The sequence below is a fragment of the Anas acuta genome, chromosome 2 (assembly GCF_963932015.1).
Source record: "Anas acuta chromosome 2, bAnaAcu1.1, whole genome shotgun sequence".
NCBI lineage: Eukaryota > Metazoa > Chordata > Aves > Anseriformes > Anatidae > Anas > Anas acuta.
This window is the reverse complement of record NC_088980.1, coordinates 23982030-23997065: the sequence shown is the minus strand read 5'-3', so window position 1 is coordinate 23997065 and position 15036 is coordinate 23982030. Positions and strand designations below refer to the sequence as shown.

Genomic DNA, 15036 nt, shown 5'->3' with positions numbered 1-15036 from the left:
TTGAGGCCATCCCCTCTAGTCCTATCACTAGTTTCCTGTGAGAAGAGGCTGACCCCCAGCTTCCCACACCTTCCTTTCAGGTAGCTGTAGAGAGCAATAAGGTCTCCCCTGAGCCTCCTCTTCTCCAGACTAAAAAATCCCAGTGCCCTCAGCCGTTCCTCACAGGACTTGTGTTCCAGGCCCTTCACCAGCTTCGTAGCCCTTTTCTGGACATGCTGCAGGGCCTCGATGTCCTTCTTGTAGTGAGGGGCCCAAAACTGAATTCGAGGTGTGGCCTCACCACAGCAGAGTGCAGGGGGACAATCACCTCCCTGGTCCTGTTGGCTGCACTATTCCTGATACAAGCCAGGATGCTATTGGCCTTCTTGGCCACCGGGGCACACTGCTGGCTCATGTTCAGGCAACCATCAAACAACACCCCCAGATCCTTTTCCTCTATACAGCTTTACAGCCACTCTGCCCCAAGCCTGTAGCGCTGCATGGGGTTGTGGCCAAACTGCAGGACCCGGCACTTAGCCATGTTGAACCTCATCCCATTGGCCTCTTCTCATTGACCCATCCTGTTCATGTGCCTCTGCAGGGTTTTCCTAACCTCTGGCAGATCGACACTTCCCCCCAACTTGGTGTAGTCTGCAAACTTACTGAGGGTGATTCCCGAGCCAATTCTGTCACCCATTTTCTTCATACTGACAGAGGAGGTCAGGCCCCAAATCAGACTTCAGTCATATAGTTATTAGCTGAAGACTCATCTAAAATTTGCTGGGAACCAATTAAGTACTTTGTATGAAAGCATATGAAAGCATGAAGATGCCAAACATCTCTGGAAAACCAGTTCCAGTATTTGACCACCCCAACAATCAACATGTCTCTTACCCGTTCCAGTTTAGCATGTTTGAAAAACAGTATTTCTAGGATTGCCAGTCAAAAGGTCACAAGACTACAACATATATATGCACACATAATTTGACCATGTACTTAGTCTTCAAGAAGCAAACTGTTCACTTCTTCTTATACAAATGTATTACATGATAGAATAACTTTCCAAAAATGGTCACAGAGTGTGACAACTTAAGATTACAACACACACACACAAAAAAAAAGGGCGTAGAAAGGTACTAACAGATGATTTAGTAGTAGCTTCAGCTTTCACTAAGTCTTTCCCTTATTCTTTGCTTCCCTTCAGTATTCCTCAAAGTTCGGAGTAGCCTACAGGAAAGTAATGCTAATCATTAAATCAGCCTACCAAGGTGTATGATACTTGGCAAAACATGGCAGGAGAATGGTCAGGGATCCTTCTGTACCATACAGGAGAAAAAGCAAAAGGAAAAAAAAACAAAACACAAATCCAACTAACCAAACAACCCGCTGAGCACAATAAGAAGTGAGCAGTGAGAAAAAGCACATCATGGTTTCTGCACTGCATTCAGGTCATTTAGAAAAGCACAGTAGAGGTTCTTCAGTAAATTAAGAGCTGCCAAAAATACCAGTGGATGTCTTCACAAACCAGCTCCCAGACTGTGCTCAGAAATGTAATTGTGTCCTGTAGTTCCAGGAAAAGGAAAACGTGGATGAACTTGGTACTTAGACCTACCTGGTTTGAAATGGGGTAAGGAGTGGACTCCAGGCCATGTATCTTCATTTGGTGTTCCAAGTACCTGTACACAAAAGGAAAAAAAAAAAAAGAAAAAAGAAAAAAAGAAATATAAAACACATGCTGCTATAGTGGAAAATACTTGACAATTCATAGCACTGCATTCTTCCAAAGCGTTCAAAGTACCTTACAATCTAAACTTTAAATAGGCTTAATTATTGGGGGTACAAAAACTTAAATAGTTTCCATGTTTATAAGGTACCAGTGGAGTTAGTAAAGGACATAACAGTGCTGTATTTATGTTAGATTGATTGTATGACCTATACATGTTCCCACTGACAAGTTCAAGTTGTTCATATGTCAAAGAATGCTGATGTTACCGAGGCTAGATTTCTACCTCAAAATAATTTCAATCCCTGTAAACTTTAATAAACTGAGCAGACACCTAACAGATGTCAGGATAGACACACAAATGGTCAAGCAGATGACCAAGAGCATGGCATGAACAAAGAATGCACAGAGAAGGGCTGTTATTTCAAACTGATAGAGTAACGATAAAACCAGTAAATTTTTAGAAAATACAGACATTATTGACTCATGCATTGTTTCATTTCTATTCATTTCAACTATTCTCCTTGTAGTATATATAAGACTAACTTTCAGCAGCAGTGCTGAAGACTTCTCATGTACATCTTACATACACTCTGCTCACATGAAAAGTTCAACTCCATGCATCTTTGGCACAAATAAAAAGATAATTGAAAGAACTGCTATAATTAATTCTTCCAAAATGGTTTTTGCTTCATGCAACATAACTGACAAGAGTTGCTTTAAGTGGAGCTGGGAAGAACATCTAAAATAGCAGCTCTAGAAGTGGGTTTCTGCGTGAGATGGGGAATCTGTTATTTCCCCAGAGTTTCCTTGTTACAAATCTTCATACAATTTCTAATGTGAATGAAAATTCTAGGGACTGTTTTCAATAGTTACTATTGCAAACAGTAATAGTTCAGGCCCTGGAATACAAGGCTGGTATTATAAAGTGAAAGCATTTCACACCAGTAGGGCATTTGTTTTGCACTGTCATAAATGTACAAAAACTCTCTGCAAGCCCTGTCTCTACTTGCACTGCAGATCTTCTGAATAAATCTTTTGGACCTGCACAGATTGCATCACTGTTACACTGTATGGTCACTTAGACCAGCATAAAATAGCTACATAAACATTTGTTCTTATCTATAAATTAAAGCTTAAAAAATTATTCGAAGGAAGACTAGGAAGCTGGAACACAAATAAAAGCCTCTTCACTCTGCCAGAAATTTATTTTATAACACTCTGAAATTGGCTTAAAAACTTAAGATAGAAGTAGTGACTTCTTAAACAGAGGCGACTCTTACCTGCAAGGTGAGTTCTATGACTCTAGAAGTTTGTTAAGCAGTTTACAATATTAGCATGTTTCTAATATAAGAAGAATATTGTGAAGATGCTTCTACACTATGCATAATACCACAAATACAAGAAACTACAACTAAATTGAACTGTTTGCATGAATAGCATGAATTGAAAGTGGAGCACCAAGGTGTCAGAGAAACAAAGACAACAAACACTATCAGTTAAATTAGACAATATGTACTCATGTGGTTATTTGGATATGCAAGTTCACTGATTGTATTTGTAAATATTATTTCCAGGACGTCGCTTTCAGTACTTGTGAAACAACACTTAATCAGCATTGGAATAAGGTAATCCTGGCCCTTCAACCCTGATTCATCACAACACCACTATTCTTCTTCATTATTGCTATTAAGGAGAGAATAGTGCTCTGATTAAGCATAAAAGAAGTTCAGAGATACTGTTGACCCACTATGTTATGATTAAATCAATTTGCTTTTGCAAATAACTTTCACCTGGCTTCTGTATAAATGAAGCTGCTGGCACCAAGCATCTCCCAAGCCAGGAGAGGGAGCCCGTGTATTAGAAACAGAGCTTCTTCATTTCTCTCAGTTTAAATTGAGAAAAAGTCATCAACTTTGCAGCGCCCCTAGCAAGTAAAAGGAATGCTCTCTCATAACATGCTGTGAATATAATAAAATTAGCCATGTCTTTCCAAATGCACTCTTGCGATCATCTCGTATTTTAGATGAGACTTAAGCAACTAAGGAACTGTACAGATGAATATTAAGATTTGCTAACAAAATCTGAAACGTTCAGTCAAAGGTAGAATCTTTATCAGACCAATTTAATGTAGAACTTGCTGATATGAAATGACTTATTCTGATGTTCAAAGTAACATTAGGCATAGCAGCAGAAGGCTTGCTGGGAGATCACTTTTGTAATGACTCAGTTTTCTGTGACTCATAGGTTTTGGTGGTGTTTTTTTGTTTGTTTCACCGGTTTTCCAATCCATTTCTTTAATAGTATTCCAGCACATCTGCTGTTACAGTGTTTAAGAGCCAGCTATGAACGAGTTCTGTGCAATGGAGTATTCAAACTGCCTACAACATTTATACCTTCTGTCAAGGGTACCAGTCAGTTTAGAAACAACCAAGTTTTTCTATCAACTAAATGCCTATCATTTTCAGGTAGGGGCAGCTGGTAGTTCAGGCAATGATCCAGACAGTGTATTTCAATTCTTTGTACAAACACTATGAAGATCATCCTTATTGTATTACAATTTTTAACATGTACAGTGCAGATATTCACAATATGTGACTATCAATCAACCAACAAGGAGAAGGCAGCAGGGAAACAACGGTGTTTTTAATAAGATGAAACAGTCTCTGGCCAGAGGTATGTCAACATAAAGCAGTTTGTAAGCAGCACCTTCCACAAGTGTTGCTTCTAAGCAGCAATCAATCCACTTTTGATGAGGTGGGATTAGGCAACTTAAAGCAATGAGTTTTGACACCTGCTATAAACAAAGCAATGTGGACTCCACATAACACCACAGTGGAGAAGGATCTGCCTTGGCTTGCAAAAGATAATTATGGGACCAACATGGAAGAGGAAAGGAGAGCCCAGTGATCTTCTGGTTTTGCTCTAAAACACTGTCCCTTAGCAGTTAAGAGTCCAGACCTGAACACGGGCAACATCTTGGCACTGCAGAAAGGCATCTAACCAATTATATGAGGCATCTGGCTGTAGCAAACCACTAGCCAGCTGGTGCCTGAGAGCAAACCTAACCTTGCAGCTCCTGGTGGAAGATACAGGAGATACAGCAGCCCGGGACAGCCACCTAACACCAGGAGCTGTTATTTTATGGTTGAACTTCCAGCCCCCAACTATCCCTTCATGGGCAACCACTTCTCATCCCAAACATGCCACCTAAAATTCTCTCTCTTCTACATTTTAACACTTTTTCTTTCAATTTCGAGCCTGTTTAAAAAACATGAAAATAACTGCTGCTGTCACAGCATTCAAGCCCAATGCAAGATTGGAAATAATCTTTTATTTACCACTGGGAATTGTTTGGAAAAAATAACTTGTGTACTTTTTCTACTGATAATTTGCATATCAGCAAGGTAAACATTCAACTTGTATGCTTTTATGTCCTATTTTTAATTGAATTACTTATGCAAAAATAACCTACAATTCTCAAATTTGGAATCAATTTAGTGTTTGCCACAGGCCAAGAGGGTTATGGTTTCTGTAATGAAAACTCCAGACCCTCCTGGGATTTTGCTGTTCCACAATACACACAATTATAACATGAAGCACTCTGGACTCATTTATTCCCTAACAAACAAGATAAAATGACCTTAATTTGTCATTTGAAATTTGCTGTTCAAAATCAGGATCAGATTCTGATCTAATTTGCATGGTGCGAAATCTATTTATATGAAAATAACAGATTTACAATACATCAGGGTGCTGAGGGCCAAATACCCTCACTGCCAGTTGACATTGTACCGGTTTGGCAGCAGCAATATACAGAAAGTTACAAAAACAGAACCTGCTGTTCAAACCTCCATATACAAGCATAATATAGAAAGATTGTCCAGGAAACACAACACAAATGTGTTAAGGTCTACTCTATTTCTGTAACTTTTTGATAAAGGAAAAAGTCTTGCTTGTTTTTTCCATTTGATTTTACAAAGACTCATCATTCACCTAATTAACATGCTCCCTTGTGTCCAAGGGAATCATTATTTTATGGTAAGTATTATGCCAGTCCATCAACACAATTAGTCATGTTGTCCTGCATTCTGCTTCGAAAGCATTCCCTGTTACTGCCATGTAATAAGGTCATTCTGGGTAACAATTTGTCCGGAGAAGCCATCTGAATTGCTTGTGAGATGAGCAGCAGCATACATCTTTCCCAAGTACTGGCATAATTAGTGAAGAATAAGCTTTTCCATTCCTACTACAACTTTTGAATATATGAAGCTGTATATTACTGAAATAGTGCTTTAATTCTTTGTTAAATATGGCGATACTCAGGAAAGGCAATGGTCTGGATTTCAACAAGACAAAGAATGTGCAGCCAGTGGTATTATTCAGGGTTTTCTAGCAACAGAGCAGGATGAAAAACAAGATCAGCATGCAAATGAGATGCTTTTCCTTAGACAAAATTTATGGAAATCAGGCTGAGCAATTTGCTGAATTTTCAAGTCTTTTTTGTTTAGGTCAACTTGGTGAATAAATAAAGTTCAGTCAAAAAATTTCAGGACAGTGAATTCTATTTTTTTTTTCAATAAAAATATGCTTGTGTTGAAAAAGACCTTAGAATTTTAACTAGAACAAGTTACAAGCTGCATGTAATTTATTTATTTATTTATTTTACTTTATTTTTCCTTCCAAAGGTCATCAAAGTTTCTGTTCCAGTCTTCTTGTTTGCCAAGTAAAACATACTGCATTTAGGGCATGCCCTTGGCTCTGAGACACCATAGTAGATTGTATCTGTCTAAGGAACTTAACTAAATAAAGAAAGCAAGAGAATAAGTACAGCAGAGCCATTTAGCCATTTCCAAATCAGCAATCTCTTTCTTTTTAGTGGGATTTGGTTGTTCTATTTTTCAGCAAAAATCTACTATTTTCTCCCAAATCATACGTTCCTAGTTAAACTTTAACTTATTTTTTTTCTTTGCTTTTTAAAACTTTTCATTTTAGTTAGACAAAAGTCAGTTACTGGTTTAGATTTTTGAGAAGCTGTGCAAATCCAAGGTTTCTCAATAGCTTCTCCACCACCCATTGAGCTAACTCTGAAGATGGAATTCCCCATCCATTCCGGAATCTCGCTCTCTGTCAGCCTTCCATGGTAATAAATCATTTGCACTGGTGGTCCAACTAGTGCTGCATTCCCCTCCTGAGGCTTCCCTGATAGGTAGACCTCAACCACAACTTCCACCATCAGGAAAAGTTCTGTATTACCATCTGATAATATCAGCTAGCACAAAGAGTAGTAGTGAGGACTGAAGGAGGAACTTCGTCCTTCAGCTTAGCATTCTGCCTAATGGGTAAAAAAAAATCCAGTAACTATTTGTGCATTATGCATGCTGACTCAGCCTCTGCTGACTGACAACTGCAGCTATGCTCCCTTCAACACTCTGCTGGGCACACTGGATGACAGCTGAGTGTCAAGTTTAATATCCAAAAGATATATTCCAAAAATGGAATTGTCTCAGTACCAGTCTTTTATTCACATCAGGAACTTAGCTCTTTAGTTTCCTTAAGGGAAAATAAATCTATGAGGTTGTGTAATGCACTTGTATATTTGTTAGAGGATGAACATATTTTAACTTAGGATAGGCATTGTTTTTTCCAGGATTCCTAGCTGGAATGAGAGTCACTCTACTTTTATCTACAGTAAAAGTCGATCAGCTAGGATAACAACATATTTATTTGGATTCCCCCAAAATAAGAACCTGTTCATTGTTCTTGAGATTTAAAATATCGGAGCCCTACTTCCTCAAATAAATGATAAAAAATACATACAATCCCTCATCTGGGAATTCACGTAAGTTCAAAATTAAAACAACTAAACTGAGTGTGATCAAGGCACAGTCTCCTCCTCCTCCCTCATGGAAAACACTTGTTCAGAGCCTGAAAACTGTATTTTATTTTATTTTTTGTATTTCATTATATTTATAAATTTTGGTGTTGTGTTTGTTTTTTTTTTCCCCTCCCAATCAGTTGTCATCAAAGCATTCCCTCATTATTCCCATACAGGTGAGAAAGAAAATACCAGCCAAACAGAGATGCAACGTATTAAACATACAGCAAATGAGGTAATGTAGCTGAGCTCACATGATTCCTCTCCAGAATGAAAATGGTAAAGAAAAAAAAAAAAAAAGAAAAGAAAAGATCTGCCAATTCTTTACTGACAAAATAAGACTTTCAAACTCTTATTTTTCTGTATAAAACGGGTTGTATTTTTGGTTCCTTATGTCCCTTTAAAACTACAAAATCATAAGAAATCCTAAAGAGATGATAGCTAGTAAAAGGAAAAATAAATTCAACAGCCACCATTTTGTATGTAATAAGTAGTAGAATATATTTCATGTGATCTGCATTCATTTTGGTCTTCAAATGAGAATACAGAATTTAATAGAAAAAAAATGGTTAGAAAACAAGTTGATCAGAGTATTTATTTTGCAAGTTAATTTGTGAATGATAAAAGCATTGTGTTATCAAAAATAAAGAAAAAACTCTAAGCATTAAATTATTTCAAGAAAAGAGAGAAGGCACAGCTCGCCAAACTAATAAACTTGCTTCCGCACAATAAAGTGACACTGTTTTATGAAAACCAAAAGTTATCACAGAATCACAGAATCACAGAATTTCTAGGTTGGAAGAGACCTCAAGATCATCGAGTTCAACCTCTGACCTAACACTAACAGTCCCCACTAAACCATATCCCTAAGCTCTACATCTAAACGTCTTTTGAAGACTTCCAGGGATGGTGACTCCACCACTTCCCTGGGCAGCCTGTTCCAGTGTCTAACAACCCTTTTGGTAAAGAAGTTCTTCCTAACATCTAACCTAAAACTCCCCTAAGTTCCCAAGGCTTATTCTCTAAGGTGGAAAAAGAACCAGCAAAAACAACCATGTGCACCTACAATCAAAGGCTGACTCCTTCAGGCATTAAGTGAAATATCATCATTCCATTATAAAAGGGTAATAAAAACATTTGCTTTGAGCATATGGAGTGATTTATGGCGAAGCTAGCTTCAAAAACATTTAGGTAATGTGCCAGTATAGATGAGGGAAGCAAAACATGAAATTAATATCAACATTCCTACAAAATCTTAACAAAACACATTAATTAAAAAAAAAAAAAATCACATCCAACTAATGTTTGTGCTTTTTAGCTCAGTCAAGGCCCAAAAATGAGGTATTTGAAACAGTAAAGAACCCAACTGTTCTTGACATTCTTTTCCCCACAGAGGTAAAATGCGACAAAGTCTTGCCTGGAAACCTATTTAATATGTGATTTTTTCCAGCCATACTTGGTGTATTTAAATGATATTTGAGTAGTTGCCTGCACTGAACATTTAAATTTTCCTCAACGCTGTTTCCACTCTCTTTGCAGCACAAGTAAACAAACTCAAAGTAAACAAACTTCATCCCCACCATAAGCAAAGCTCCCTGTTTTTGAGGGGCACTATCAGAGATCGTTGCAACTGTGCCGACAGGAGGGAGAAGCCAGGGCCTGGAGACTTCACAGGCACACTCCTCTGCCTCTGCAGAGCCAGGCTGCACCTACTGCCCTGCACTCAGTGGAGAAGCAGGAACACAGCAGGCATCAGGACAGACCAAGCACACTGCAGACCATCAGGACAGGATTAAATGAAATCCCCAGCCATACAAAAAAACACTACCAAGCTTTGATTTGTCATTGTCCTTAACTGCTCGGCCAAAACTCACCAGGTATGAGTTTTGTATATCTAGTAGGTCCTTTCTGGAATAAATATTTTCTTTTGAATGACAGAAATAGCTCTGTCAATGAGATGACTCTTAGAAAGGAATTCTGTCCACAATCCCATCTAAACTGGAGAGAGAGAGACCAGAATCATTCCATCTAAATTTCACAACGAGACAAAAAAGCCAGTGTGAAACAGCTTGTACTGGACTACAGCATCCTCTTCCTAGAGCTTACCAGCACACATCACAACATCCTATTCTAGTAACCTTCCACTTTCATAATGGTTCACATGGTGGATGTGAATGATGTAATTCTTAATAAAACATTTATGTGAATGACACAAGTACCAAAAACAGTAAGAAAACAAGATCTGACAAACTTCTTGTGAAAACAAAGGGGTCTATGCTGTAGAGAGAGGATCTGAAATTATCAGTAAGGGGTGGGAAAAAAAGTCAAAATCCTGACAGACTGCACTTTCACTCAAATCACTGAAAACATGCAACAATTTAATTTGAAACTGTAGGACATGCTAAAAGGAGATGCTGTGTAGCTCCAAAGTTTAAAGAGGGCTCTTTTGTGAGGGCTGCTCAAGGCCCAAATGGGATGAAGCAGCAGAACTGGAATCCTGTCCTCCTAGCTTTCCCAGCCATCTGTGCCAAGATAAGTCAGTGAAGTGGCTGAATCTCCCTCAACCAACAATCAAATCATCAAAATAAAAAATCCTAGACTTTTAAATTATAGCATCTGTTTTGGATCTGCAGAAGATAAAGCAGCTTGATAGGATGAGTAAAAAGAGAAGAGAATTTGAAAGCTTTGTATGCCTTGAAGATGTGGATGGGGATAGGACTGGGAAGAGAACTCATGGATAAAACTACAGCTAACCTCAACAGATTCCTCTCCCCTTCTTCCAAGGAGAGAAGCTTGCTCTTCTAGCATGGTCACTTGTGAGCAATCCAATAGCAGAGATGGAAAGACTTCACTAAGGAAGACCTTCATGACAATACATGTGAAAAAGCACCTGCTTCTGAGTTCTGTGTTGCTAGGTCTCTTCCTTACCATTTGGGAACAGAATTGTTTCCTTCAGCGTGAAGGAGAAGCACAGTGATTATCAGAAGAACCCCCTAGCTCACAAGTCATGCTTGTTTATGTATCCTCTAAAATCTGCTCTGATTTACAGTGTACTGAAAGGTATGTATTATGCAGGTCTGATTTGCTATCCTGTTTGAGTTGTAAAATCTTTGGAAAAATACATCCAAAGACAATCCTGTCTGAAATATGGTCTTTAAAGATTTTAAAGTTTTTTAGATTTTTTTTTCTGACTTTTTTCTTTAAGCCACAAAAGAAAAAAAAAAAAAAAAAAAGAGAGAGAGAGGGAGAAAAGAAAGCCATAAGCCTGTGGGAGGCTTTTATGAAACACACTTCCACATGCCCTGCTGTGCTGGCTCAGCAGCTGGTTCATTTGAATTCCTGGTATGCACTATACAGTTGTTGTTTTTTGGTGTTGTTTTGTTGTTGTTTATTTATTTTGAAATGCTGGCTTGTCAGAAAAACAATGCTGCTTTTGGAGCAGGTATCACCATCCAATCTCAGTGGCGTGAGCAAAGATACACCCTTTCATTTGGATACCTAAAGGCTTAAAGCCAGACAGCTTATTTAAATAACAGACTGAATTTATGCAAATTCCTATGAATCACCATAAAATTAGTAAAGAAAACATTTCTATTTAAAATAGGATGGCATTTCTTCAGTATACCTTTGTTTAACTAAAACTATTTGACCAAATCAGCACGTTCAAGATCAGATCCATTCCTGAGAAGTACCATCACCACACAAGGACCTGCCCCAATGGTTTAGTTTTCACAGAAACCAATCTACATTTTCCCAGAGCAAAATCCCACTCCGAGCAGTGAAGCACTCTACTTCTTTGATACTGGAAACCCTTCCTGTCTGGCCTGATGCCCAGCCACAACACATCTGAGGAATGAGTGTATCTCGTTATGACACTATACCAGGACCTGTCATTCCTCATGCAAAGGCAACAACATATGCACGCACAATGGAAGCTCATTACATGACAGAAGTACATTTGCAGTGCAAAGGAAAGCTGCTGTACTAAGTCAGACAGAATATCATAGCTGAGCTAAATGAACTGCTGAGTTCAAGGTCTGGAAAAAAAATGGTGATATTGAGAAAATTCTTTTTCTCCCCTAAAAATCCTTGGGAGATAACATATACTGAGACCTGCATATTTAGCCTGGTGCTCAGCATCACAGAAAAGTACGATACTAGAACCAAATCAGATCAACCAGAAGCTTTCCAAGTCCTTATTTTGCCAACTAAGGTCTTGATTTTGCAATAATCTCAATTTTGAATAGATCCATGCAGCCACATGGTGCCCAGTGAAGCAGTGGGTATTCTGTCAAGATTTTTTTAGGCAGCCATTTATTCAATCTGCAGTAAATGAAGGCAGCCAGTCATGCTGCCATTTGAAGAATGTGTGGGTCCAGGTGTTACAATATTTCTGAAACAGCGAGTGCATTAATAATGAGCTCCAATTGTGTTGGGTAGATGTGGCGGACATAAGTGCACTTCTGGATGTCTAAAATATCCTGCTGATTTCCTGCACTGAGCCTGAACAGAATTCCCAATTCAAATCACTTTTAAAAACATCTAACCTTATCACTAAAAACCACTTCAAGTGATTCAGTTTCAAGTGTGCCACCTACACCAAACTGCAGCACAATGCATTCAAAATTCACTCCAAACAGCAATATTTGCTCCCATAAAAGACAGAGTTTTATACTTCTGACTGTCCTTCTGAATTGTAGGAACAAAATAGGCAAGCAGAATGAAAAATGTAAGTCTCCAAGTAGTGTAGAAGATTCTAAGAATAAAAAATAAAAACTGGGGAAAATAACAGCCTATCTTGATGGACAGGTGCTGTCCAGAAAAGCAGACAGAATATTTTAAGTAGGATCAGGGCAGAACATGAGGAAGATGCTAATTCGCATCCAGAACACAGTAAAATAAACAGGAGGGCTGTGGCTGAACATAACCTTTATCTTCCACTACAGCCTAATGAGCTAGCACACTATACTTCAGACAACATTGCAAGTCTCCAGTGAATTCTTCTCTAGAACATCTACCCATTTCCCTGGTGCCTTCTTTAGACACTTTCTTGGAAGTTCAGTAAGCATGATGGGCTCTTTTCCCCGACACCGTGCATAGATGTTCACATAGGTAAGAACCTGGAGACATACCAAATACATTAGACAACCACAGTAACATGGAGGTCCAGAACTTGCTTGCAGATGACAGATGACAGGAACTCCTCATGGGGTCCACTACTCCGTTGCTGGATTCTGCCTGTGACCAGGATGATCAGTACGTCCCTTCTGGATTGCTCTCTCCTCTCCATAACACCAGAAGAACCCTGCTACAGACTTCCCCAGTCTGACCAAAAAGCTCTGAGTTTTGGACAGTCAAGAAAGAGAAGTGGTACCCACAGTAACACCAAACACCTTGTGGCTGAAACTGAGGTGATTTTAGCCAATTATGTTTCTGTTTACCATTAAGTAGTAATATATCTGTTGTCATATTAAAGTGTTGTTTCATTTGAGGAAAAAAACATGTTCTGTGGTTCTGAAATAACAAATTGAGAATACATCTTTGATGAGAAATTCAAGGGGGAGGGGATTTGAGGAGGATAGAGATACAAAGTCAGTTTTGAAAGAGTGCCAAATTTTGAGACTCAAATTTCCTGAAAATTGGAAACTGTGAGATTTAGCAATTTATTGATTATTTAGCAGCTGTAGTTTTAACAATCAGTTGGCAGGTGGCCTAAGACTTTTCATTTTGATTATTTAAATGAAGGTGGAAGCAGGTGTCACTCAACTGGAAGAGGCAGCTGCACTCACAGCTTCAGTGAACCCATTTTTCTTTGACATTGTTTTGCTCGGTAAATTTGTGCATGAGTTCTGATCTCTCCAAAACACGAGGCAAGAGGAATTAGGGTGTAGTCATATACTGTCTCCATTTGAACATGCTTTAAGCCACACACAAGCCAGCCTCATTGGCAGTCTTTGCTCTTTGCAACCTCTCTTTTGGGCAAAAGGCAGAGACTTCCCTTGAGCTGCTGAAAAGCAACGGTTCCTCTCTACTCACCAGGGAAGGAGTCTGCGAAAGGGAGCTGTGAGGACTGGGGAAGATTTGTAGAACATACTGCTTACAATTCCAAAAGGAATTTGGAGGGCTTGCACCAAAGCAATCGATGACAACATGTGAATGAAAGAAGGCATATCCTGCTGCTTAACATATCTGTGTATCCAGACCTGCTTAACACCTGCATTCCATGGTATACTGTTTCTCAGAAAATAAAACAAAACAACAACAACAAAAATATATAAAAGAACAGACGAAGAAACAAGCAAAAAGCAGAGGGAGAAATGGATAGATAAGAAAACAAATACTATATGCAAATTCAAAAAAGAAAATTAACATAGACATGACAGAACTTCTGAACCACTGATAGTCAATAATGAGGGAGAGGATAAGAAAGAATGGAGTTCTAGTTGCTTATCCACCACCCCCAACATATTAAGGTCCATATATATGTATGGCCTGAAATACTGACAATGTGAAATGCTGAATAATGATTGGGGGTCAGGAACAAGAAAATTCAAATGGCTATGTTAATTCTTTAACATGAGCAATGCTGCAATTATAAGGGAAAAACACAACACTTCATAGGTAAGTTTTAAAGACCTCGCTGAGTTAGCACAATGAGACATGTTATACCAGTGAAACAAGGGTAACTAACTACACAAGTTAAAGAGAAAAATCAACCTCTCAACAGTGTAGATGCAGTTGATCTCTTGAACTATGTGAGGAATGCAGATTAGCAGCAGGATTTTATCATTAGGGAAGTTAAAAGGCTGCAAAAGCAACAAAAATATGAAAGCACTGGAAGATAATGTAAGGCAAAAATGGTAGGAAAGTACTAGCACTAAATGAAGTCCAAAGAAGAGATGACTCTATTAGGAAACAGCAGTTTCACTATTCTGAGTTTTCAGCTACATTCACTGGTCTGATTAATATTTTATATAATTCTTTATATGATACTGTACTATGTGGATTTCATGGGAAAAAAAAAAAAAAAAAAAAAAAAAAAAACACTACACAAAACAAACAAAAGAGGATTTACCCAGGCTGCTGCTACCCTGCTTTGAACTGCTGAGCAGTTGATAAAGAGGTCTGATAAAGGGAGGTCAGCAGGACTGTCTCTCTACCCATCCGTGTGATAAAGGAGCGATACTGGTACGCTCTAACCAGCTGGTTGAGCAGCACAGCAATGTTATCCACCAAATGTCGTAGTCATCAGCCCAAAGGAGACCGTACCAAAATGCCCAGGATCTTGAGCAGCCAAATTATTGAGGCTTCTTTTTAAGTAACTAGGGCAACTTGTTGTATGTACGCATGCATACATACATGTTGCATGTATGTATGTATGAAAAATAAAGGATAGCTCACAGACTGACAAAATCCCTGTCTGCATTCCCTCTGATTTCACTGATACAAAATTTTA

The 15036-nt window shown here is 38.6% G+C and overlaps 1 protein-coding gene across 4 annotated transcripts in view; it reads right to left on the bottom strand.

The window, feature by feature from the left end:
• CDK14 (cyclin dependent kinase 14) overlaps positions 1–15036 on the bottom strand; it is a 332773-nt gene that overhangs the window by 105095 nt on the left and 212642 nt on the right. For all 4 annotated transcript variants that reach the window (XR_011093764.1, XM_068673922.1, XM_068673924.1 and 1 more), the window contains one exon: positions 1592–1655. Coding sequence is in view for 3 of the 4 variants with exons in the window: in XM_068673922.1 (XP_068530023.1) it covers positions 1592–1655 (64 nt within the window). In the remaining variant the exon portion in view is untranslated. The remainder of the gene's footprint in view (positions 1–1591; positions 1656–15036) is intronic.